The following is a 3,115-nucleotide window of genomic DNA, read 5'->3' on the forward strand; positions in this document are numbered from 1 at the left end:
TGTAATTCCTGCAATCCTGAAATTTGTTTCAAATATTCATGCTGTGGTTCAAATAAAAAAAGAAGACATTCAACTAACAAGCTGGAGCTGAGCTCAGTGATCTTCACTCAATCAGCACTTTAATAATTATTGCAAGAACAGTTTATAGAAGAAGTGGCCCACTAGGCATTCCATCTTTGATCCATCCATCTCATGGAAAAACCTTTTTTAAATACAAAAACTTAAACTCTGTTAGGTTTCTCAAATAATTAACAGGGGTGGTCATAACAAGGTCTTTAGCTGTGCCAAAAAAAACATCCATAAGACAAAAAAAAAACAGAACTAAGAACATGCCTAGTATAAATAAAAGAGGCAAAGTAGCAAAGTAGTTGGCGAAGATAAAATTGCAGCACAAAGTACATGGTTCAAACAAGCAATTGCATTTATGAAACAATGATATAAATCATTTACAAAAAGGTATGAAAGGTCCCATATTATCAACATTTGAAAATAAAACATTTTAACAATGAGAACCCCAGAGCATGGTTTTTCTGTTTTTGCAAGATAATTGCTCTCAGATTAGGCAGACAGCCTTTAGCTAAAATGTCTTTGTTCGGCCCTCCTCTGGAGGAGCTGTTTTGGCTTTCCATACCCCCTTCCCCACAAACCGCAATCATGGCATCTAGTCAAAGTTCGTACACATAGGGACTAGAAGAAATTAATAATTCCTTAGATGAAGGCCGTAGCTTCAGGGATTGGCTGCTACAGACCTCTCTGGACAGCTTATTTCCCCTTATGACATCACAAGGGGAATGTTATTTAAACGGACCATTTTGAGCACACATTGGCTGAGAGGTGGATGAAGGCAATGAAAGAGGTGAAAAGATTTTTTTTCATTTTCTGAATCTCATACACAGGCTTCAGGACCCATATGATGGTTAAATGTTTAAAATGTTAATGTTGCATAATATAGGACCTTTTAACAATAAACATAAAAATACAATATATAGATGTTATAGGTTATAGATGAGATTCAAATTTGCAAATCATTTCCTAGAATAGGACAGATTCACCTTTTCTGACAAATGTGTTGAGTTATGTGCATTAAAGGGAAAGGGAAATAATATAAAAGCCAGCAAATTAAAATAAGTCTTAAGCTGCGGCCTCTCTAATGTGCAGTGGAAGGCTACTTCGCAAATAAGAAGCAGTGACAGAGAAGTCATCATGAAGCTACAGGTCAGGTCACACTTTAGCCTGAGTTATAAGAATCTCTGTAAAAATCAGCTGTGTCATTTTAAATCACAGATCCTAATGCAGCATTTGTCATCCAGCCAGAATCCTGGATACAGCGGCTCTGTGAAATTGGCCTTCAGTTTGTACAGAAATGTCATGCTGTCCGAGACCTCAAAGAAGGACAGACTTCCCTCCTTGAATTCTAGATAAACGCCTATCTTTTTACTGCTGGGCCTTTGTTCTAGCTTTATGCTTTCTGTTTTGTGGCTCACAGAGTAGGAATTAGAGAGATCTAGACTCCAGGACTTTTCGTTGGCTCCAAAAGCTGACTTTTTTGTACTACTTTTCCTATCCAACCCTTTGTAAGCAAGAGCGATCTCTGCCTTGCCTCCCTTGACCTCCACTTCATAGTAGCAGCGCTCAGCCTGCAGACCCTCCCTGCACAGCACCTGGCGTCGACTGTTGAACCTCTCTGGAAAACATGCAGATGGGATTTGGCACCCACGGGGGGACAGCTTCACCTCTTTGTCATTATCAGAGATGATCAGGTCCTTATGAGCTGTTGCAGGGTCCAGAGAGAGCTCACAGGCATCTGGGTAATGAAAGAGAGGAAAATGATGAAGTTTCAGGAACAGAAAGTCAGGAGAGCACAATTAGATCTGAGGATGAACTCACACTGTAGAAAATCTTCTCTGGTTTTAGGCTCCATGTCCTTCTTACCCATGTTGCCTGAGTTGAGGCATTGCACAACATGATTATTGGCTGCATGCTGCCCTCTTGTGTTGAACAGTACATTGCAAAAAGAAAACAGGAAAGTTTACAGACCAGCACTAGATTGATGTTTCTGCTGCTGATCCTCTGCATCCCTCTTTTCCACTGATTCCTCTTGGTCATTATTGCCTTTTGACAGAGAAACAGTGATCAGTTTGTCAAATACATGGATTTTACATATATATATATATTCTATATTAACAGCACATACAAGTTTGAAAGATTAAGGGAAGTTGTTGGTCACAGAAGTCTCCCAGCTTCTCTCCAAGCTGATCTATTGCTCTCTTTGTAACTTTAAAAGAGAAAAGTGGATCCTTTGATCCCTCACTGAAGGAGAGAAGGTCTTTCTCACATATGCTTTGCATATTGCTCCATTTCTGGGGAAAGGAACAGGTTTTAATGCAGAGGGGGGTTACAACAACAACACAGGTGAACGTCTCACCAATGCAAATTACTTTACCTGCAGAAAAAGCACGCTGTTTTCACTCTCTGCAAGGCGATCAAGCTCAGCATCCATCTTTTTAATTTCCTCCATCTTTGTCTCAAGGTTTTGAAGCGTGATGTCGATCTGATCTTCCACTGTCTTTGCTTGAGTTTCAATCATCTCCCTCATAGACATGCAATGTCTCTGAAGATGATCAATGGCTCTAACTATGATCGTTTCACAGTCCTCCATCATTTTGTTGGCCTCCTTCTGTTTTAAACCCAGCAGAACAGGATTAGCGTCACTTATCAGCTGGGAGCGTGCAAACACAATGAACCAACAGGGTTTCCTCACCTCTATTTGATCAAATATCTTCTTTATATTCTCCTGCTGCTTCTGCTGCTCCTGAAGTCTCTCCCTCAGCCTTGTTTGCATGGTTCTCAGCTCCTCCTTGGAACATACAGAATAAGTCTTTATTTATACCAAAACCATTTTTTTCCTAATGTATAATAGTTTGTCTTTCCACCAATCAGTCTGCACATTCATTAAATGATGTTTTCATTTTTTCTCTTTGAATTCATGCTTTTGGACTTTATTTTGTTTTCTTATAAATGACAAGTCAGACCTCTGTGCATATGGACCATATAGGCAGCTGCACAGGGTGCCCATATGTAACTCATGTAATCAGTGTAAAGTTGCAATTTCAAT

At 39.6% G+C, this 3,115-nt stretch overlaps 1 protein-coding gene across 1 annotated transcript; it reads right to left on the reverse strand.

Moving 5' to 3' along the window:
• Nucleotides 1-264: 264 nt before the first annotated feature.
• LOC107085627 (tripartite motif-containing protein 16-like) lies at nucleotides 265-2,087 on the reverse strand. Its single transcript, XM_015376074.1, has 3 exons — nucleotides 2,038-2,087; nucleotides 1,888-1,941; nucleotides 265-1,804 (listed from the first exon to the last, which is right to left on the reverse strand). The coding sequence occupies exons 2-3, from the start codon at nucleotides 1,934-1,936 to the stop codon at nucleotides 1,269-1,271; spliced, it is 585 nt and encodes a 194-aa protein (XP_015231560.1). The 5' UTR covers nucleotides 1,937-1,941; nucleotides 2,038-2,087; the 3' UTR covers nucleotides 265-1,268.
• Between the last annotated feature and the right edge of the window lie 1,028 nt (nucleotides 2,088-3,115).

The sequence above is a fragment of the Cyprinodon variegatus genome, unplaced genomic scaffold (assembly GCF_000732505.1).
Source record: "Cyprinodon variegatus isolate N-32 unplaced genomic scaffold, C_variegatus-1.0 Scaffold129, whole genome shotgun sequence".
Taxonomy (NCBI): domain Eukaryota; kingdom Metazoa; phylum Chordata; class Actinopteri; order Cyprinodontiformes; family Cyprinodontidae; genus Cyprinodon; species Cyprinodon variegatus.

Coding starts and splice junctions, on each gene's coding strand:
- LOC107085627 (XM_015376074.1), bottom strand. CDS start 1,936: ATGGGTAAGAAGGACATGGAGCCTAAAACCAGAGAAGATTTTCTACAG. Junction 1,805..1,887: donor CAGAGAAGATTTTCTACAGT/GTGAGTTCATCC, acceptor TTCATTACCCAG/ATGCCTGTGAGCTCTCTCTG.